The sequence below is a fragment of the Ascaphus truei genome, chromosome 3 (assembly GCF_040206685.1).
Source record: "Ascaphus truei isolate aAscTru1 chromosome 3, aAscTru1.hap1, whole genome shotgun sequence".
Lineage (NCBI taxonomy): Eukaryota > Metazoa > Chordata > Amphibia > Anura > Ascaphidae > Ascaphus > Ascaphus truei.
In genome coordinates this window covers 15,116,645-15,139,531 of record NC_134485.1, presented here as the reverse complement: position 1 = coordinate 15,139,531, position 22,887 = coordinate 15,116,645, and the positions used below count along the sequence as shown (strand labels likewise).

The 22,887-nt window shown below is 43.6% G+C and overlaps 1 protein-coding gene across 6 annotated transcripts in view; it reads right to left on the bottom strand.

Annotated features, from left to right (window-relative positions):
- LSAMP (limbic system associated membrane protein) overlaps positions 1 to 22,887 on the bottom strand; it is a 750,958-nt gene that overhangs the window by 21,616 nt on the left and 706,455 nt on the right. For 2 of the 6 annotated variants that reach the window (XM_075593644.1, XM_075593645.1), the window contains exons 7-8: positions 16,934 to 16,969; positions 204 to 236 (exon numbers count right to left, since the gene is read on the bottom strand). The exons of 2 other annotated variants lie outside the window; for them this stretch is intronic. In XM_075593644.1, the coding sequence (XP_075449759.1) occupies positions 204 to 236; positions 16,934 to 16,969 (69 nt within the window). The remainder of the gene's footprint in view (positions 1 to 203; positions 237 to 16,933; positions 16,970 to 22,887) is intronic. 2 more of the 6 variants (XM_075593646.1, XM_075593647.1) reach the window with 1 other exon arrangement.

Sequence of the window (22,887 nt, the reverse complement as noted above, 5' to 3'; positions counted from 1 at the left end):
TTGGAAAGGCGGCACATACAAGTAACATGACAGCGTAATAACAGATTGTCCCGCAAATACGCAGAAAAGCATCTGCTTGTTTCTGATTAATAGGAGATTTCCTGACATCCAACTTAAATCCAAAGGTTTGCAGAAAGCAGGTGCTAAAGAGGTGTCCGGAAAGGGTTTATAGCAGCAGCAAAGAGAGCCCTCTCATACTGTACCTTTTTGTTTGAAATGTGCGTTGCTGCCTCTTTCTAGAAAGGAAATATTTGGCAAAACATCATTAAAAACATAATTCGATAGTATAATTAATGCTTTGTATTCAAAAACATCAGTTCTTCTGAAGGGAATCTAAGCGGGATTAAATTGGCTATGTTAGTGAAAGAATGGGAAGCAGCGAGGAAGAGGCGCGGTTACATGATTCAGTGTTATTTTCTAAGTACAGTTTCTAAATGGACGCTTCAGTTAGCGGAGATGGAATAACCACCAGTCTATTTGTACCTTCCATAGGGCCCCAAACCTACCCCAGTGTCACATCATACAGTGGTTAAGTGGCAGACAAGGACTCTGGGTTGTGACACTTTGCTCGCCTCCTAGATCCAGCACCTAAGGCTGGGCTTATAGTGCCTTGCGACAGCGACGTCGCTCCAAAACAAATCAATTACTAGAAGCGCTTGCGACAGAGCGACGGAGCGACTCAAAATTTGGAATCCGGGTAAATTTGATTTTTTACAGACAGTCGCCACGTGACTGTCTCTAAACCAATCACTGCCCTTGTCGCCAGCGACGTCGCTGCAAATTAAACGAATAACTTTTGCTATTGGTGAAGGCGACAGGTGACGTCATCGGTCGCGTCGCCGGCACTATAAGCGCGGCCTAACGCTGGGTCACAGCAAATGTTGGGGCCTTGTCCAAGGTGCTGAAGTGGCCTGCTTTGGCTTCTAAGGGGTTAATACAACATGTTTTAAAAGGCAGTTGCCAGGTATATATTGTATTTTCATATATACCAGGCATCTTTATTAGAATATGGCAACCTGGCCATCTTGCGCCAGGGTGCCTTATCCCAACAGGAGCTGGCTAACTCTGCGTTGTATTCTAACGAGGGTCCTAACAGACGTTGTTTTTCCATTTAATTAGCTATGTGGAGCGCTGATAAGCTCAGGGAAACTAATGTCCGTTATCTATTTTGGTTAAGGACCGTCAGGAGCCCGGGCTTAATGTAGTTCTGTGGATCTGGCCCTGTGCCGGGTATTTAACTCCAGAACCAACTAATGAACAGCTGCAATATACTATGTTCCTGTTGGGCAGTTAGATAAAGAAGTGATAATCAATGCTTTGTGTTTTTACATATTGTGGATCAATTGTTAAGCAATATATTTTAGGCCCATCTGACAGCTTAGGGGTTAAAAAATTAATATACAGTAGAGATAGAACCCAATATTCAATAAGAATAAAAAAGGTTTAAAATGAAATTATTCACTGCACTGAAAGGAGAAGCCTTTATTTATCAAGTGAAGCCCATAATGAGGGTTTAATGGAAACCTTTCACATGTGCATTACAGGATTTGCACTTGGCCACTAATTATCACCCTGGTTTTCATTACCTGCACCACATGTCAATGTGACTTGCTGGAGCTATTCAAATTGCAGCTGTATAACCTGCCAGCTGTGCGCTGCTGATTGCATGAAGGCGCAAATCACACTCTGCTATCAGCCACAAAGAGAAGGTGACATGTAAATGTGACCAAATACCGATAACAAAGGAAGCACCTGTAAGTGCGCGAACTCCGTACTAAAATCAGGTGGCACGTATGAGATCAGCAGGCAAATTGGTATTGTGAGCGGCATTTAAAACATGAAAAAGTAGCAGCTCAGTGGTGAACACAATGCTTTTGAAGCAGAAGAACCTGTTCAATCCCCAGCGTCACCTCTTAATGGGCAAGTCACTTTGTCTCCCTGTGCCTCCAAAATAGATTGTAAGCTTTTACCGGGGGAAGGAACTCATTTTAACTGCCAAATTCTGTGTATCCACTGTCAGAAGCACTAGAAGAAAAACATTTTACACTCTCAATATCTTGTATTGCATTGCTGGGAACATCAGAAAGACGTTTTGTTTTTTTAAATTTAACCAGCAGCACTGCAACAAAAATAAAGCAGGTGTCAGGAACAAACTGAAAACGGCTCTAGAAATCAGGGCTTTGAGGAGAGGGTGCCATCTGCTGGTGCTATCAAGACATTGACGCGTGTTGCTAGCATCAAAAGCCAAAGTTAAGACCTATGCAAAACACCACAAAGCTCACACTACTATAAGCAGACACATGGACGTAAACTGCAATATTATATGCTAGGAAAAAGTATGTGTCTGTTTGGTAGCACTCCACGTCAGTGATGAATAAACAAATAAAGTGAATGAGTGCACGGAAGCAGGGTGAACCTCTATCACCCCAAGGTGAATAGAGATACAGTTGTGTGAAAAAGAAAGTACACCCTCTTTGAATTCTATGGTTTTACATATCAGGACATAATAACAATCATCTGTTCCTTAGCAGGTCTAAAAAATTAGGTAAATACAACCTCAGATGAACAACAACACATGACATATTACACCGTGTCATGATTTATTTATCAAAAATAAAGCCAAAATGGAGAAGCCATGTGTGAAAAACTAAGCACACCTTATGATTCAATAGCTTGTAGAACCACCTTTAGCAGCAATAACTTGAAGTAATCATTTTCTGTATGACTTTATCAGTCTCTCACATCGTTGTGGAGGCATTTTGGCCCACTCTTCTTTACAACGTTGCTTCAGTTCATTGAGGTTTGTGGGCATTTGTTTATGCACAGCTCTCTTAAGGTCCTGCCACAGCATTTCAATCGGGTTGAGGTCTGGACTTTGACTGGGCCATTGCAACACCTTGATTCTTTTCTTTTTCTTTTTTCAGCCATTCTGTTGTAGATTTGGTGGTGTGCTTGGGATCATTGTCCTGTTGCATGACCCAATTTCGGCCAAGCTTTTGCTGTTGGACAGATGGCCTCACATTTGACTCTAGAATACTTTGGTATACAGAGGAGTTCATGGTCGACTCAATGACTGCAAGGTTAGCAGGTCCTGTGGCAGCAAAACAAGCCCAAATCATCACCCCTCCACCACCGTGCTTGACAATTGGTATGAGGTGTTTGTGCTGATATGCTGTGTTTGGTTTTCACCAAACGTGGCGCTGTGCATTATGGCCAAACATCTCCACTTTGGTCTCGTCTGTCCAAAGGACATCGTTCCAGAAGTCTTGTGGTTTGTTCAGATGCAACTTTGCAAACCTAAGCCGTGCTGCCATGTTCTTTTTAGAGAGAAGAGGCTTTCTCCTGGCAACCCTTCCAAACAAACCATACTTGTTCAGTCTTTTTCTAATTGTACTGTCATGAACTTTAACATTTAATATGCTAACTGAGGCCTGTAGAGTCTGAGATTTAACTCTTGGATTTTTTGCAATTTCTCTGAGCATTGCACGGTCTGACCTCGGGGTGAATTTGCTGGGACGTCCACTCCTGGGAAGATTGGCAACTGTCTTGAATGTATTCCACTTATGAATAATCTTTCTCACTGTAGAATGATGGACTTTAAATTGTTTGGAAATGGCCTTAAAACCCTTCCCAGATTGATGGGCAGCAACAATTGCTTCTCTAAGATCATTGCTGATGTCTTTCTTCCTTGGCATTGTGTTAAAACACACCTGAATGCTCCAGACCAGCTAACTGCTAAAACTTCGGCTTTTATTGAGGTGGTCACACTTGCTGATGATCAATTAATCAAGGGCATTTGATTAGCAGCACCTGTCTGCTACTTAGCATCTTAATTCCTATGGAAGCAGTAAGGGTGTACTTAGTTTTTCACACATGGCTTCTCCATTTTGGCTGTATTTTTGTTAAATAAATCATGACAGTGTAATATGTCATGTGTTTTTGTTCATCTGAGGTTGTATTTACCTATTTTTTAGACCTGCTAAGGAACAGATGATTGTTATTATGTCCTGATATGTAAAACCATAGAATTCAAAGAGGGTGTACTTTCTTTTTCACACAACTGTATATACGTATGCCCCCAGCACGCAACAATAGAAGCAAGGAACAATAGTCAATTGGAATAAGTCAAAAGTGCATTTGAAAAATTATTTAAGCAGCTATACATGGAACCCAATATCAGCGTATGGAGACAACCTCTCCTGTAGAGACAACCACACCAAGGAGAGAGAGGGGTGGGGGGAGGGGGGAAACAAGGGGAAAAGAATAAAAACACAAAAGGGGGAGAAAACAATATATACGTACAATACACATTAACGTTTCGGGGCCATAGACGCCCCTGCTTCAAGCTCGTTCCCACAGATGTAATATTTATGTGGTACTTCCCTAATTACCCCACCTCCACTCAAATATATCTCAATGGAAACAGCCCAGGATGAGCACAATATGCTAATACAAAAGAAAGAATGGTTCTAGGCACCTAAAGCCAACCCTTTCTGAGGGATCACTGGCAAGCCACCTATTAGCATACCCCAAACTATAGCTAGTGACAGCCCAAGCATCAGACAGCTAGAGGTAGTGAGAGCCCAAGCATCAGGCAGCTAGAGGTAGTGAGAGAGCCCAAGCATCAGGCAGCTAGAGGTAGTGAGAGCCCAAGCATCGGGCAGCTAGAGGTAGTGAGAGCCCAAGCATCAGGCAGCTAGAGGTAGTGAGAGCCCAAGCATCAGGCAGCTAGAGGTAGCGAAAGCCCAAGCATCAGGCAGCTAGAGGTAGTGAGAGCTCAAGCATCAGACAGCTAGAGGTAGTGAAAGCCCAAGCATCAGACAGCTAGAGGTAGTGAGAGCCCAAGCATCAGGCAGCTAGAGGTAGTGAGAACCCAAGCATCAGACAGCTAGAGGTAGTGAAAGCCCAAGCATCAGGCAGCTAGAGGTAGTGAGAGCCCAAGCATCAGGCAGCTAGAGGTAGTGAAAGCCCAAGCATCAGACAGCTAGAGGTAGTGAGAGCCCAAGCATCAGACATCTAGAGGTAGTGAAAGCCCAAGCATCAGACAGCTAGAGGTAGTGAGAGCCCAAGCATCAGACAGCTAGAGGTAGTGAGAGCCCAAACATCAGACAGCTAGAGGTAGATAAAATGAAGAAAAACTGCAGTATACAAATCCTCTGCTGTAATAGGCAATGTGTGTCTCCTGGGGTGGTCTGCAACAATCCTTGTGTCAGATATAAACACAGTGCAGTCTTTAAATAACCCAGCTGTTCAACGCCAGATTGCGAGAGGGGATCTTTCAGCCAATCCAATGTTAAGTGCAGTGGCTGTGGGCGGAGCCGCCGACGTCATTGGCATCATCACAGTTCCTCAGATGAGAAGCAGTTGCGATGGTGCAGACAACAGATCATCTGCTGTGTTATAGCGTTATATGCTAGGAGTTTAGCATTGCATTTCAAGTGGGCCCATTTATAAAGGACTGATAAAGTTATACAGGAGTTAGAAAAGAGATGGACATCTGTCTGGATCTTCCAGGAACTTGATCTGCAGATTCATATTACCGGACAGCTTTGGGTGATCGTACTATTCTACACCTGTAGCCATGCTCTATTTAAGCCACATCCTTCCCCCACACTCCTTACCCACTGTAGTCTCCCAAAACTTCTCCTTTTCCACTCATAGATTCCTCCCATGATTACTCCATCCATGCAAGCACTCAAAGCCTTCTGCAAACAACCCCAGAACAAGACATCCACAAAGTCTATAGGGTGCTACCTATAGACCTTGCGATAAATGGGCCAAGGCTAGGGCACCCAGCTATCAACTAATATATGTATCCAGGACTATTGCCTGTTTTAAGTGATCACTTGTCTCCTTTAATTTATTGTCTGTTTTAGGAGAACTGTTTGTCTTGTCGCCCTAGGACATGGGTGTGTAAGAAGTCCTGCTGCCAGTGAGAGGTATGGGGTATACGGTGGCCAACCTTGCTGCATGCCTCCCTCTTCTCAGCTCCCGGCATGGGGTGAGAGAGGGGGTTGAGACACGCTGCTGGGAAGCAGGTATTTGGGCCAAGGGAGAGGGGTATCTCCATCCCCTATACTTATTCAAAGGACTGAGACCGTCCATTGCCCTCGCCGGTAGGAGCTCGTTGGGAACAGAGGCCCAGCAGGTCCTGAAATCCATCCCCCTCCAGTTGGAAAACAGAATCCAGATACCAGCAGTCAGCAAACTAGAGGAGTCAGCCATGGATATCATGCTTATAAATGCTAGGTTAGTCCATTGTGCTCCTCTGGTGCGTGAAATGATTGTCTTGGGTCAATCACATCTAGTATTTATCACAGAGACTGCCCTAAATGCTGGGACTGACATTCATGGTGCATGGGTGACCTAGTCCCTGACGGGTACTCTCTGTTGCATGTTGCCGTGATATTTCAGTTCAATCTTATCTGCATCTCCCACCCTGGGTCAAGTCTTTTGAGTATATGACATGCTGTACCATGCGTGACAATCAAGCTTTGTATTTCACCCTGGTGTATAGGTCTCATGGACTCGGGGGTGAACTTTCCATGTTACTGAAGTTCCCTCTCTATGTGGTGCTTGCATCATCAAACCACATGTTGAGGTCCTCAGACAATGCTGAGGCTAGGGATCTTATGGATACTATGGGATCCCTTGTATTTAGTCAATTAGTGCATGGTGTGACACATGAGCACGGTCATACACTCGACTTGATCTTCACACAGGAGGTATCAGTTGGGGAGGTGAAGTTTTTTTCTCCCCCCTATGGACATATCGTAGGGTGATCCAGGCTCAGATTGGAGGTGTTCCACCATCCCTTTAATTGAGTTGTGGACCCAAGGCAATTTGGGTATGGCCTAAGTGGCTGCTTGAGCCCATTATGTTTAGGGCTGCCCTTGGGGCCCATCGGTCCTCATTTGCGCTGGATGACAACATCTCTTTCTGCATCGAGAAGTACAAATTGGATCTATATGCAGCCACGGAAATAGTTGCCCCTCTTCGGAAAATGCCTGCTCATAGATTCACAAGTACACCATGGTATTCGTACGACCTCCGGGACCTGCGGAAGGCTCTCCGAAGGAAAGAGCGGCAGTGGATGCTGACCAGAAAGCCTTGAAGATATGTCAACAGGGGTATAAGCATTCGGTCTTCAGGGTGAAGAAAGCCTATGTCGCCCTGAGGATCAACTCTGCAAGGAATCATCCAGCGGAACTCTTCAGGATAGTGAGCAGCCTGATTTATCCAGACTGCTCCTCCATCATGGTTTATCCAACTAAGGAGCGATGTGGTGAATTTAATTGATTCTTTGATGATAAAAAAGTATACATCATTGCTGCTGTTCTTCCCCTGATTGACCATGTGGTCTGATTCACCCCATAAGTAAAGCTCGTCTTGGAAGAGTTCAGCATCATCTCAATCCCTGATTTCCTCTCAATCATAGCTGGGATGCACTGGACCTCTTGTAACCTGGATCCCTGTCCATCATGGCTCCTGAAAGAGACCATTGATGCAGTGGCTCCGTCGTTGATGGAAATCATCAATAGATCCCTCGCTGTGGGGGATTTGCCAGTGGCCATTAATTTTTTTTTTATGTAGCAGGCGTTACTGCACTTGTGATTGGCTACGGTTCAAATGCTGTAATACCAAGGACAACTGGCAAGGTATGTGAATGTAACTACATTCATGAGGATTGGACAACACAAACTTTGGGTATGTAAATAAAATCCTTAATGGAGTGATGCAGTATGATAACATACTAGGAATAATAATAATGGGTGTGAGAAAAGGGTGGGGCTAATGCAGTCTCTCGTTATCACACTTTGCATCGAAAAGGTACAGATGTACAGTAGCAGGCGTTACTGCAAATCCGATCTGCTGGGGCAGGCGGGTGCAGTAACGTCTGCTACATCTGGACAATTACGAGGTGAAAGAACGAGAGCTGCATCCCAATATAACATATACGTGACTCGTCTCCAACTCCCCATTGACATTTCCCACATTGCAAGCTGTTTTTACAAATGGCAAAATACCCCAATATTTTTTTTAAATGCCCCTCTTCTCACCTTGCAAATAGTAAAATAACCTTGAAGCATAACCTCCCCATATGTTACAGAGATAACAAATAACCCCATCAGAAGGAGCACATGTGATGATATGAACTGATGTAACAGCCTCTATATATCAGCTCTATTAAAGAACTCAAACCATAAATAACTTCCGCCTCCAAGTTCTATGCAACAACTTCTCCTTTTATGCATACACGTTCCAGATATTCTGTATTTCATAGTCTGCAGATACTAGGCAGCGTAGTATACCCACAGACACAAGAGAAGCCTGCTGTGAATTGATATGCATGCTGGAGTGGAAAAAGCAACGGGTCATCATTTGTATGAATTAAACTCTACTGCAAAAGCAAGATGTACCCCCCAAAAAATGTACATTTATGTTTTATTTCTGCCGTTGCTAGATTAGGTGGCCAGGACAATGACATTTGAAGAGGACAGAAATGTAAAATGATCAGGTACATTATAATATACTGTTCTATCCCTATACGGTTACATTATTACGATGATTGTTATGTATCACAGGCTATCGTCACGTTGCTATGTTTCCGGTTCTCTCTGAGAACTAACATTAGCCCTACATGTTTAGCAGACACTGGGGTATAATCATTACATTAGGAGATTGGTGTTTCCTTGTGAGGAGTGGCTGCTCATTAAGTAAAGACACTGGGGCCTAGTCTAGTAGCTTCAATAACTAACTCATCAAGGTTTTTGAGCACCTCCAATGATTTGGCAATGTTGCTATAAGCTAGAGCTAGAAAGCTGCCAAAATCGTTCGGGAAGTGCATCTCCCCGAGCGGTCTCGCTGCCGCTCAGACACACCGAGCGGGAGCTCATAAAGAGCCAACTGGCGTTTCTGATGAAATCCCCCTATTCTAGTAGCTCCAATTAAATCATCGAGGCTCTCAACTTGCAGGCAAGTCGCAAATCTCATCTCGCTACCACAAGGGTGACGGGGTGGGATTTGCAGTAGGATTTAGAAGAATTTTTTAATTTTTACTGCATCGGATTGAAGCCAGGATTCTCCGGAGCAGGTATTAATGAATATCAGCTTCCATCCTATGTAATAAAAATACATTTACAGGAAGCTTCATGACCTTAGTGGCTATCCCTGCTTCAGCACAGGGGGCTCAATCAGTGGCTCAGTGTGCGTTCATAATGCCAAGCTACTGTACTCTATGGGGTCTATTCTAGTAGATTCGATAGATTCGATAAAGCCAAATACCACCTTCACCACCCTCTCTACCCCAAGAAACATTAAGACACAATACTAGCCAATACACCCATTGATTGCCAGTGTGGTTACCTGTGCCCTCAAAGGGAGCAAAGATAACCCCAATAGCAATGAATGGGCACCCTACTACCCACCCCCTCCAAAACCCACCCCCCCCCGCCCCCACCCAACACATACAGTATAATAATGGGAAAAATTTCTATTTTCCAGATCTAGATGTAACCCATGGACCCCCACCCAATCGCAGATCAGGTCCCCTAAGGTGTTCTGTGGTCTGGCTACATGTCTCGGTGTGGTGCATACCTGCTGGCAACAGGAGAGCCTGAGTCTCCCGCGATGACATGGGGGACAACAGGACAGGTTTCTGGGGTGAATGCCTTCGTTCTTCTTCTAATGGTGCAGCGCCTCCATCTGTAGTAGGCCTCAGGGATACGGGGTGGAATCCCTACCGCAGAATCCCTTCCCAGGGATGAGAGATTCCAGTCTCACACAACAGATCTTTTTCTATAGCAGCAGCTCTTTATTTCTCTCCCTCTTTGCAGTATACAATCATGTACAGGATTAGGCACAGTCAGCCGGCTGTACTCCCTCAGGATGTCCCTGCCTCCACTCTGGACCTAGGGCCATCCAGAGTGGGGCTAGCTCTTCCCTTACCCACTAGGCAGGGTAAGAGGTATTTGGTCCACCTATAACTCACTATCAGCTCTACTCATCTCCTAGCTCACTAACTCTCTTAGACTAATCACTAGACTTCTGTAGACTAACTCTAAATAGGAAGTGCACTGCTCTTTATGATTTCAGCAGGCACCGCCCCTGTGTCTCTTGATTGGACACGGGTCAGGTGACCTACCTCCACCATTCAGGGCAAGTGCTTGAAGTGGGGGAAACCCATGATAACTCCTGGCAATCTGCCCTTACCAGGGATTACTGCACAGGAGGAGGATAGAAATATAGCCCCTAATCTTACCAGGGCTACATGGATAATAGCACATTTGCCCATTAACAATTAAACCTTATCCAGCCAGCATAAGGGAAATTAAAGTTGCACTTACCCCTGCCAGGATGAAGGCTGCCTTCGTCCTCATCACTGTGCTCCATTTCCTCCGTGGGCAGAAACATTAAAATAAAAAAACGAACTACTAGCCACTAACCCCTTAATTACCATAGGGTTAATAACCTCTGAGGTGATTAAGGGGTTAGTGGCCAGTAGTTTTTTATTTTTTTAAATTTAATGTTGTTGCCCACGGAGGACAAGGAGGATTTAGAGGACAGGGCGGAAGACGAGGACGGCCTTCATCCTGGCAGGGGCAAGTACAACTTTAATTTCTTTTATGCTGGCTGGATAATATTAAATTTTTAATGAGCAAATGCGCTACTGTATTGTCCAGATCTGGATAATAGGAATGTTGCCCATTACTGTACTGTATGTGTTGGGTGGGTGGGGCAGGGGGTGTTGGAGGTAGAGAGGGTGGGTAGTAGGGTGCCCATTCATTGCTATTGGGGTTATCTTTGCTCCCATTTAGGGCACAGGTAACCACACTGGCAATCAATGGGTGTATTGGCTAGTATTGTGTCTTAATGTTTCTTGGGGTAGGGGTTTATCGAACCTACTAGAATAGGCCCCATTGAGTACAGTAGCTTGGCATTATGAACGCACACTGAGCCACTTATTGAGCCCCCTGTGCTGAAGCAGGGATATCCTTAAAATCTAACCTCTTGGTGGCCCTTGAGGACTGGAATTGAGAACCCCTGCCTTAAGTACTAAATAACATTTAAAACTATCTACGGGTGAGACAATCCTGCTGACTTACCATGTTGTGAAGGGCATAAAAAAAACAAAAACAGGGACAGCATTTGACCCATAACTTGACAGACTGAATCCACCTTACAGGAACCCATGCTGCTATCTTATAGGTGCAGGCTAATTTCTCCTTCACATGGAGTCATTGGGCAGCAAACCCGGTACATCTCTTCCCAGTAAATGGTAATAGCCTGCCCTGCTTCAAATGCAAATAGACATTTGCAAGTGAGTAAGGTATGAAAAGGAAAGGTAAGCATTAAATAGGGTTGCCAGGTGTCCAGTATTGAACCGGACTGTCCTGATATGGAAACTCTAACCAGTAAATAATCAGAGGTAATACTGGACATGTATGCCCGGTATTACTTCTCTGGACATAGTGATCTGATCGGCTTGGGGGGCAGCGAGATTTTCCCCATGCAGGGAGAGAGCAGGGATGTTGCTAGGGGGCTAGGCAGCTTGCTGCATCCTGATTGGCTGCATTACCCAGCAGCAGCCACTCTGGAGGAGGTGTCAGGAGCCTGGGGGTGGGGCCAAGGAGAGGAGGAAACCACATGGAGCGGTGAGGTGTGTTTGTGCGTGTGTCGCACCTTTCACCATTGTGTCCAGTATTTTTGGAGAAGCCACCTGGCAACCCTAGTTATAAATAAATGATAAGTATGACTGGTAGAAAGACTATTTTTCTTTGAATAAGTGGATGAATCAGTTGTTCATCAAGAAGAACCACACAGGACATGAAAGGGTGCGCAATTTATCGAACGTGTGTGCACTTTGAGCACAGAACAAATGATGCCTTTTTTAATATCTGTATTATTGTATGATTATAATATCTTCTTAAGGACGTCCGAGGGGCAAAGTATTATTCCTGTTGGGTTTAACATGGAGCTTTGGGGGGCTGAAATGAATTAGGACTGAACAACACTTTCCCCCCCCATCTTTTCAGCCCCTCCCCTATCTCCAATGGGTTGAGGTACCCGATTTAGGCCATCAATTTAGAATATAAAAGAGTATCAAAGAGGCCATTTCTTCGTTTCTCGTTGCCTGGTCCTCATCAGCGATGCTTAGCAGATACCATTATGGAAATGTATGCGATTTACTCCTCATTTGTGAACAAATAAATCTAAATTAAAACAAATGGAGAGAGAAACGGAAACAGATCAAGCAGCAAACCGGAGAGGCTTTCTCAGCGATTTGGGCCCCTGTAGCCTGATGTTATTTTAATAGTCTGCTTACTCTCGTCAGTGTAAAGCTGATGATTACTGTCACGGGGAAATTGAACAGTGTAATATCTTTCTCTGAATGTTTTTTTCCCTCTCTGTTTTGTCACGTGAGTTAGGCAACTGCAAACTCTCAGAAGAGGGGAAAAGCCTCCTTAGGTATCGATGTAATCTGTGTGATATCATTACGCTAATGGGAAAGGTCTTTAGTTGTCTACTTCCCATACTGTACCATTTCTTAGCAATGGATATTGAGTTAGTAATCATTAAAAAAATAAATGACATTAGTCCAGAGATTGAATTATAATAGGAACCTACATCTCTGTGTTTATCTTCGCTGTTTATCTCAAACAACAGAACGGACCCAACAGATACAACACGTGAGTGGGTATCAGGTGTAGTTCCATGACAGCCATTTCAGTTATTGTGATAATGCAGCGGGCTTTGCTTTGTAACATGATCTCCACGTATACGCTGTACAGTAACTTGCAGCATTGGCTATACCAGTATAATACGTTGTGACGTATTGAATGCATTGCATGCTAGGATATTATTTACACACATGTTATAATATCATTATGGCCAATGGCACTGGTGACATCTGCATAAAGGCCTAAGTTAACTTTAGATTCCACAGAGGGCGTCATTTAGTATTTCTGCCAAAGTCCTCCTCCTGTTAGTATAAAAGAAGGATACAGCAAGTTTTAGCATGCAAAGCCGATGGAATAAACCTCCCGCTGCCCATGTAACGCTGAGTTTTTACTGTATAGACCCATCAAAATTGCAGGTTTGTCAGAGGGTGTAACCACTCTTAAAGAACCAATATAAGAGTTCTTCACAAATTCAGTTGGGTTTTCTTAGTTATGTTCAGTATACCTATAGAAGGAATGTAATACATCGGAAACACTCATGTAAAAATAATAAAATATATACACAGTATATATATATAGAACATCATGCTGGACCATAACAATATGAATAATTCAAAGTACAGGTCATACCTTCTAGCAGGGAAAAATCGTTTTGCTTCAACATGTGCAGTGAAACTAACCACATCTGCCACACTTTTTTCCTTGAATTTGTTTGCAGGGAAAAGCAATATCTTGAAACTACCCTTTGATATAACTCTGTCAAGATAATGTACGAGCCTCCCATATCACTAAATAAGAGGCTTGGAATGATTGAGGTACATCTAGGAAGATATCTCTTTTTAACCAATAAAAGGTACAGAAACCTAAAAAATATGCTCAGTGGCATTCATGATGTACTGTACCATGTTGGTTGAATTACTGTAATTCGGGGTCATGGTGAAACCAGACAGATGTACCTTGTTTGGGAGGTGTATGAAATGGGTTAAAGCCAAAGTAAATGGTATCCAAGTTGGTCTGGTTATGTGACCCCCACAAAAAACAGCTGTTTCATTGCCCTCTACCAATCAATGTGTTAGTAAGAATGAAATCTATGACTACATCTAGGAGAAAAATACTACTAAAGAACCTACTGCAAAAGCCTGGGTCATTCTCCAAACATCTCCTAGAACTTGGTACTGAGTTTTAACCCTCTACAAGTCACCCCCTGTCCTGTTATGTTAGACTATCGAGCCAAAGTAAGTGACGCAGGTCAGGAAATCTAGAATAGTTCTGTTGTTAGGCTTTATAAGCTCGTGTGCCATTTTGTTTACAGCCAATGGCTTTTTATTTTTGTGCATGATTTAATAGCTTTAAGTGTTTCAGTACCCTTCATAGATCACACAGTATGTATTATTTAGGTTACACCTAAAAAAAAAATAAGTATTAGATTGATAGCTTAGAGCAGGGGTGGCCAACTCCAGTCCTCATGGGCCACCAACAGGTCAGGTTTTCAGGATATCCCTGCTTCAGCACAAATCAGTGTCTTAGTGAAAGTCTGCACCACCTGTGCTGAAGCAGGGATAGCCTGAAAACCTGACTTGCTGGTAGACTTTGAGGACTGGAGTTGGCCACCCCTGGCTTAGAGATAACTCAGCGCAATAGTCAAAATGGGATGGTACTTGGGAGTTCAGCTACTATTTTATTTTCACACCCAGAATTCCTTCTATTTTTTTGTGTACATATTTAAAATTATAGAGTACTTTTAAAGAAAATGGATTTATTTATATTTAGAAAACCTGTCCAACTGCCCTTTATTTGCACATTTTAGAAAGATTTTTTTGCCCCAATGCTTAATAAACGTTTTTAAATAATGCACATGACCCCTACTTGTTTTAAACTACTCTGACCTTGAAACTACTCTGACCTTGAAACTACTCTGACCTTGAAACTACTCTGACTATTGCTGAACATATTCCAAAGTGCCAGTCCTTTGGTATGAAGATATTTAACGTTGACCAAGTATCCCAACCATCAAATAGTTTTCTGTAGGGGACATACAGTACAGCTATTAGAGTTACATGCTATACAGTGTGTACCATATAATTACTGTTTGTGTCAAACCATGATTCCTTCATATTTTGTGATTACAGCAATGGCTAAATGTACAGTACCTACTGAATTAAGGTAATCTATAAGGTAATCTATGAGAATCAGGAAGAGTTTAATATTGAGGAATCTTCAGAGAAAAACGGGTTGCATTTTTTAGGAAATACGAGTGGGGAGAGATTAGGGTTTTTCTAATGTTATTGATTTTAGACTGGAAGGAGATTACACCGCTATAGGGAGGATATCCACTTTGTACAACGGTTCCCTATAAAGGATTTTTAGAGCCATATTTGTGTTGTTTGACTGAGCCTCAGATTGAGCCACCTGTGCTGAAGCTGGGATATCATGAAAACCTGACCCTTTGGGAGGGGCTTGAGGACTTGAGCTGAGCACCCCTGATATAGAGCAAAATGTGCCCAGATGTGTGAATTGAGTAATCATTGTAGAACAGTAGCATCAAGACATAATTTAGCTGCTTTAGTGGAATGGAGGTACCTCCTGAAACATTAATAACTAGGACTATTATATCATTTTAACCTACAGCTGGTTACTTCATAATTACTTTTTTTTTTTTTTTATTAGCTTTTTAACTGAAAAGTGAAGTTTATTTATATTGTGTAAAACTGTGCAAAACTTACATAGCAGATTCTTTGTGTATTTGTATATATTGTGATATAATGACTGTCCCTGTATAGGATGGAGTGTGGCAGATAGTATGCTTTCCAGCCTACAGGGAGTTAATTTCCCCTAGAGAAGCTAGTTCAGCTGCAGCTAATCAGGCTGGACTCCTGAGTGAACAAGGATGTGTTTTAAGGCAGATACAGAGACATGCCATTCTGAGAGAGACTGCTGAGAGGGAGACTGCTTTCCCCAGAGAAAGGGGAGAGAGAGAGAGAAAGTGTTCCCGAGAAAAGAGGCTCGCACAGTCCCCTAGACCGCTGGGCAGTAGCCGTGGAGTCTGTTGGGACTGACTGGGTCTTAATCCCAGAGAAAGAAGAAGGAAGGACACAAGACCACGCTGAAGCGGGAATGTCCAGTCCATAGTAGTGGAACTACAGAGGAGAGATTCTCTGAACTCTCGCATGGTCCAGAGGGAATTACCCGGAGTCCCAACAGTAATAGACAAAGACCTAAGTGACATATTAATATACCTAAGACTGTGTTATTGCATATGATAGGGCATGTTTTAACCTGGGAACCAGTTTAGTTGGCCAGTGCCGTTAGAAAGGGCTAAAGCTACAGTGTAGTTAGTTTTCACTAAAGGGAATAGGAGTTATTTTTATGTTTTATTTTGACTTAAAGGGACAGTTGGCCTGTTGGTGTATGATTTAATCCCTGTAAATAAACCCCCAGTAGAGAAATACAATGTTTCCGGCCTTATTCTGGGACTTAAACATACTGCAATGTGATGTGGGCATCACAATATGTATATATCCTGTATATGTATATTGTATATGTGTGTGAATATATATATATATATATATATATATATATATATATATATATATATATATATATATATATACACATATACACACACACACAATTAGAATGATACATTTTCTGCTTTTTCACGTATAAAGCTCATGTATGCATCCTCAAGGCAAATACATACAAAAATTTTCTCATGTCCTCAACTGCCTGACATGAATCATTACATGTTAAACCTCAAAAACGATATCAGAAAAGGGCTGTTTAGCCTACTTGCCGCAAAATCATATATAGAACCCGATCTGTATTCTTGTGTTTACCCCAAGCATTTTTTTATTATTATTATTATTTCCATTTCTATAACACTTCAACTGGAAAGCTGTTCCACGCAACCACTAATCTTTCAGTAAAAAGTAACTTCCTCCCATATAATTTGAATGAATCACCTTCCAACAATCCAGCATTTGTAAAGTCTCGTTAGCAAGGATTTGTTACTCTGTTTGTAATGTCGACACATGCTCTTTGTATATTCAATTTCCATACAGGCTTCCTGCTTTTATGAGGTTTCCACTAATCTCATACAACCAATAACATCCATAACCCAGCAGTTCCAGTAATACATTGTATTTCAGGAACCTACAGAACCTGATGGGTTGAACAGATGGTTTAAACCCTACAAGGCTTATTTTGGAGAATGACCCAGGCAATATATCTAAGACCATCTACTACATACTGACCTGAGGCACGAATTGAAATTGTGGGTGAGACACGCTCTGGAGAAGAAAAAAAATTATAAACAAAAGGCGTTGGAAATGGAATGGGCACTTCTTTTACATCCAGGAGATGCTGCGTGACATACAACCTGCAAACATTCAGGGAAGGGGATCTGATGAAGAACGATGAATAAGAAGACGTAGGTTTCACTTGTACACATAGTAACAGAGAAAATATTGGCTACTTACCGCAAAAATCCCAGCCTATTGTTTCCTTTTAAAGCAACAGTTTAAAAAAAATGTTCCAAAATAGTGCGCTACGTATAGGAATAAGTGACAGAGACAGACTCATACTTCTCCGTGCTTGCTCTGTGTCGCGAGAAGTGTGAGTCTGTCTGTCTGTCTGTCACTTATTCCAACACTAGCAAGGGGGCTCTATTTTGGACCGTTTTTGGACATTGAACTTACCTGTAGTGGAGGGCGGTTTCATTAGTGCTGCACCAGCTGTGTCATATTGGTTTGTCAACATTGTCTCAGCCGACAATAACCTATGATATGTACGTCTCTATATTTGTATATTTCATTTTTGTTTAGACACTATATATTTGATTAGTCTGATGTATTTATACACGTGGGCACTTATTGAGTAGTGCTACGAATAGTCTTTTTAGTTTAAAGCAACAGTTAAATCTTGTAACACACTAAAGAAGTTGCTTTAGATTTTATTTTCCCCCCAGAGAGGACATGACAGACATGGGTTAATATTACAGAGAAACTGACGCCAGGATGTACATATTTACCAAAAGTTCCCAAGTCAAGTGACCATAACTCAGTCCTTAAACTACTCTGTGATGGTTTGATGACCTCCCTTTATTGTAGAGAACAACCCAAAGGAATCTTCTGTTTCAACTTCTTTTGGAACCAAAGCTGCATTATAAGCTTGTGTGAATGTGATCCTGTACACCTCACATGTACACATCAATGTTTCCAGCAAGGGGGTGACACGCGTTTATGAAAACACAGGGAAAGACGGGCAGTCCCCCCCATATTTTGTGTTTACAAAACGTATTTGTGACAGAGGGAGAAGTTGACGCTGACGCCTCAGCAGCTGGAATTTTAATTAGAATATTTCTATGTGTATACAGAAACATTGGAGCAGCTGTTGAATTTTCTAAAGAACAAGTGTTGGCCTCATGTCAAGCTACTCTCAATCCTATCTATGTTACTGAACAATAGACACAAAATGGTACATGCGATTCTATACTAATCTTCTTTGCAGGTATTCTTCAGGACACACAGAAGGATAACACCAACAGAATGCAGGGTTCTCAACCCCAACCCTCCCCCCCACCCCCAAAGAGGTCGGCTTTTAAAGATATCCCAGTTTCAGCACAGGTGGTGGTCTCCGACTGAGCCACTGATTGAGCCACCTGTGCTGAAGCTGGGATATCCTTAAAACCTGACCTGTTTGGGGGTCTTAAGGACTGGAGTTGAGAACCCCTGGAATAGGGCAAAGAGCTCCAGTACTGTGGCACCGGAATCCTTTGCCAAGAAATAGTTTTCTGTTGCAGACCCTTCCCTTACCACAGGGTGGCACTGCAGCCCCACACGTGCGGAAGCTCCGGTAAATATAAACTTGGCGTTGGCAGATATGTTGGCCAAAGGTCAGAGAAGAGAGACGTGTAGGAGTGTAATTTATTAATACTGCATTCCTGTGCGTGTTGTGTTTCATTATTCATTTCGGCTTGTTTTTTCACGTAGTTGGGCTCAGGTCTCGTCTCTGCAACAGCAACACAATCTTTACATTTGAAAACATTTGAAAGAGTCACTATGAAAATAGAAATTATTGTTCTAGTCTCGGTTTTAACAACATTAGAACGCACTGGCCACTTGAGAATAGCCTTTGCGTTCAAACCCAGTGCCCCGGAATCTGGCAGCCATCTTGTTCTAACCCGTGTGCTGGCATTTTTGGGGAGCTCTAAATGAAATGATAAATAAAAAACACAGAATTGTTTACAACTTTCAAACCTTAAGGGCCATATTTACTCAATAGTGCTATGTTTTAAAGCACCATACGGCCTATTCATTTTAATGCAGGTAGTGCTCGCTATCCAACGTTTCACTTTACAACGAATGGCATATCCAACGCAACCCCATGGGCCATTTTTCGACGCCGGAATGCGTTATCTAACGCTCACCGCCACTGATTAACATGGGACTCACTTTACAACGGTTTCACTATCCAACGCTCCTTCCAGAACGGATTCTGTTGGATAACCGAGGAATGCCTATAGACTTTAAAGTGTCCTTAGGCTTCCCACAGTTACCTCAAATCTTGCTCTGAAATATGCACTGTAAATGCAATTTAGTTTCTGCAGTGGATCAACTGCAGGCGCTAAATTACATAGCAGGGCCCTAATAACACAGCAGGGCCCTAATAACACAGCAGGACCCTAATAACACAGCAGGACCCTAATAACATAGCAGGGCCCTAATAACATAGCAGGACCCTAATAACACAGCAGGGCCCTAATAACACAGCAGGGCCCTAATAACACAGCAGGACCCTAATAACACAGCAGGGCCCCAATAACATAGCAGGACCCTAATAACATAGCAGGACCCTAATAACATAGCAGATCCCTAATAACATAGCAGGGCCCTAATAACAAAGCAGGACCCTAATAACGAAGCAGGGCCCTAATAACATAGCAGGACCCTAATAACATAGCAGGGCCCTAACAACATAGCAGGGCCCTAATAACATAGCAGGGCCCTAATAACATAGCAGGGCCCTAATAACACAGCAGGGCCCTAATAACACAGCATGGCCCTAATAACATAGCAGTGCCCTAATAACACAGCAGGGCCCTAATAACACAGCAGAGCCCTAATAACACAGCAGGGCCCTAATAACACAGCAGGGCCCTAATAACACAGCAGGACCCTAATAACACAGCAGGGCCCCAATAACACAGCAGGGCCCTAATAACACAGCAGGGCCCTAATAACATAGCAGGACCCTAATAACACAGCAGGGCCCTAATAACACAGCATGGCTCTTAATAACATAATAACATAGCAGGACCCTAATAACATAGCAGGGCCCTAACAACATAGCAGGGCCCTAATAACATAGAAGGGCCCTAATAACATAGCAGGGCCCTAATAACACAGCAGGGCCCTAATAACACAGCATGGCCCTAATAACACAGCAGGGCCCTAATAACAAAGCAGGGCCCTAATAACACAGCAGGGCCCTAATAACACAGCAGGGCCCTAATAACACAGCAGGGCCCTAATAACACAGCAGGGCCCTAATAACACAGCAGGACCCTAATAACACAGCAGGGCCCCAATAACACAGCAGGGCCCTAATAACACAGCAGGGCCCTAATAACATAGCAGGACCCTAATAACACAGCAGGGCCCTAATAACACAGCATGGCTCTTAAAAACATAATAACATAGCAGGGCTCTTATAACATAGCAGGGCCCTAATAACACAGCAGGGCCATAATAACATAGCAGGGCTCTTATAACATAGCAGGGCCCTAATAACACAGCAGGGCCCTAATAACACAGCAGGACCCTAATAACACAGCAGGGCCCTAATAACATAGCAGGACCCTAATAACACAGCAGGGCCATAATAACATAGCAGGGCTCTAATAACACAGCAGGGCCCTAATAACACAGCAGGACCCTAATAACACAGCAGGGCCCTAATAACACAGCAGGGCCCGAATAACACAGCAGGACCCTAATAACACAGCAGGACCCTAATAACACAGCAGGGCCCTAATAACACAGCAGGGCCCTAATAACACAGCAAGGCCCAAATAACACAGCAGGGCCCTAATAACACAGCAGGGGGCCCTAATAACACAGCAGGGGGCCCTAATAACACAGCAGGGCCCTAATAACACAGCAGGGCCCTAATAACACAGCAGGGCCCTAATACCATAGCAGGGCCCTAATAACATAGCAGGACCCTAATAACACAGCAGGGCCCTAAGCAGGGCCCTAATAACACAGCAGGGCCCTAATAACACAGCAGGGCCCTAATAACACAGCAGGGCCCTAATAACACAGCAGGACCCTAATAACACAGCAGGGCCCTAATAACATAGCAGGACCCTAATAACACAGCAGGGCCATAATAACATAGCAGGGCTCTAATAACACAGCAGGGCCCTAATAACACAGCAGGGCCCTAATAACACAGCAGGGCCCTAATAACACAGCAGGGCCCTAATAACACAGCAGGACCCTAATAACACAGCAGGGCCCTAATAACACAGCAAGGTCCTAATAACACAGCAGGGCCCTAATAACATAGCAGGACCCTAATAACATAGCAGGACCCTAATAACATAGCAGGACCCTAATAACATAGCAGGGCCCTAATAACATAGCAGGGCCCTACTAACATAGCAGGGACCTAATAACACAGCAGGACCCCAATAACATAGCAGGGCCCTAATAACACAGCAGGGCCCTAATAACACAACTGGGCCCTAATATCACAGCAGGGCCCTAATAACATTGCAGGGCCCTAATAGCATAGCAGGGCCCTAATAACATAGCAGGGCCCTAATAACATAGCAGGGCCCTAATAACATAGCAGGACCCTAATAACATAGCAGAACCCTAATAACATAACAGGGCCCTAATAACATACTGTAGCAGGACCCTAAAACATAGCAGGGCCCTAATAACATACTGTAGCAGGACCCTAATGACATACTATAGCAGGACCCTAATAACATAGCAGGACCCTAATAACATAGCAGGACCCTAATAACATACTGTAGCAGGGCCCTAATAACATACTGTAGCAGGACCCTAATGACATACTGTAGTAGGACCCTAATAACATACTGTAGCAGGACCCTAATAACATAGCAGGGCCCTAATAACATACTGTAGCAGGACCCTAATAACATACTGTAGCAGGACCCTAATAACATACTGTAGCAGGACCCTAATAACATACTGTAGCAGGACCCTAATAACATACTGTAGCAGGACCCTAATAACATACTGTAGCAGGACCCTAATAACATACTGTAGCAGGACCCTAATAACACAGCAGGGCCCTAATAATAATTGACATGTTGAAAGATAAAAAAGTAAACATATTGTTTACAGCACACGCAAGGCCGCCTGTGTCAGAGGTTGTGTGGTTATCCAGGTTTTATACATGTAAAACAAATACAAATACCACTTGTGAGCAAATTCACACGTCTCAGCCAGGTCTGCAACTAGGGTTGCCAGGTGTCCGGTTTTGAACCGGACAGGCCGGTAATTCTGCATTCTGTCCGGTATAAAATTGGAGGTAATAACGGACACGTACATGCCCGGTATTACCATGGTGGAGGCAGCAAGCACGAGGGCGGCGGGAAGCGCTGATGCAGAGAGGGCGGGCAGCGGACGGTGGCCGGGAGCAGTCAGGAGGACTCGTGTGCTGTCTCTGAGTGGAGGAGAGGGTGACCAATCAGAGGACGGTGGGGGCTGAGCCCACACCCCAGCGGCCTAGGGACAGGTTACAGTGCTGTCTGCGGCCTGCCAGGAGATAAGGACAAAATACAATTTGGGGGGCAGGGGGGGAAAAGATGATGATGGTGGCAAGTGGGAGATGAGATGATAATGGGGGGATAAGATGATGATGATATGGGGGGGAATACGATGATGATGATGATGATGATGATGATATGGGGGGCTGGGGGGAATAAGATGATGATGAGGGGGAGAATAAGAGGATGCTGATGGGAGTGGGAAATGAGATGATGCTGATGATGGGGGGATGAGTCGATGATGGGGGAAATGAGATGATGATGAGGGGGAGAATAAGAGGATGCTGATGGGAGTGGGAAATGAGATTATGCTGATGATGGGGGGATGAGTCGATGATGAAGGAAATGAGATGATGATGAGGGGAGGACTATGATGATGATGGGGAGATGAGATGATGA